Source organism: Haliaeetus leucocephalus, unplaced genomic scaffold, assembly GCF_000737465.1.
Source record: "Haliaeetus leucocephalus isolate CR32 unplaced genomic scaffold, Haliaeetus_leucocephalus-4.0 Scaffold0, whole genome shotgun sequence".
Taxonomy (NCBI): Eukaryota; Metazoa; Chordata; class Aves; order Accipitriformes; family Accipitridae; genus Haliaeetus; species Haliaeetus leucocephalus.
The window spans coordinates 8,924,269-8,924,660 of record NW_010972436.1 but is presented as its reverse complement, the minus strand read 5'-3'; the positions used below and the strand labels follow the sequence as shown (position 1 = coordinate 8,924,660).

At 73.7% G+C, this 392-nt stretch overlaps 1 protein-coding gene across 1 annotated transcript in view; it reads right to left on the bottom strand.

Annotated features, from left to right (window-relative positions):
* PLXDC2 (plexin domain containing 2) overlaps positions 1 to 233 on the bottom strand; it is a 278,226-nt gene extending 277,993 nt beyond the window's left edge. Inside the window, exon 1 of the mRNA XM_010579409.1 lies at positions 76 to 233. Coding sequence (XP_010577711.1) covers positions 76 to 184 — 109 coding nt within the window. The 5' untranslated portion in view covers positions 185 to 233. The remainder of the gene's footprint in view (positions 1 to 75) is intronic.
* Positions 234 to 392: the final 159 nt, after the last annotated feature.

Genomic DNA, 392 nt, shown 5'->3' with positions numbered 1-392 from the left:
GCCCGGCCGCCCTGCCCCGGGCTCCGCGGCGCTGCCCCGGGCCGGCCCCGCCCGGCAGGTACCGGCCTCGCTTACCGCGGGTCTGCCTCGGCGTCTCCCCGCCGGCCGGCTGGCAGCGCTCGCTCAGGCACTGGAAAAGTAATAGAAATCCAGCGGCTAGTTTGCTTCTCCGCAGCCTCGCCATAGCACGGAGCCTGCCGAGACAACTCTCCGGGGTGCGGAGTGCGCGCCGCTCCTCGTCGGCGGTGGGAAAGTCCGGGGCGGGCGGCGGAGAGCAGCCCTAGCAGGCGCCGAGTCGCCCTGTCCTCGGACCGGCTCTCATATAGCGGGGCGGCAGGGACGAGCCACCGGGGCTGAAGGCTCTGGGCCGGTTCTGGGGGGCGGTGAAGGCG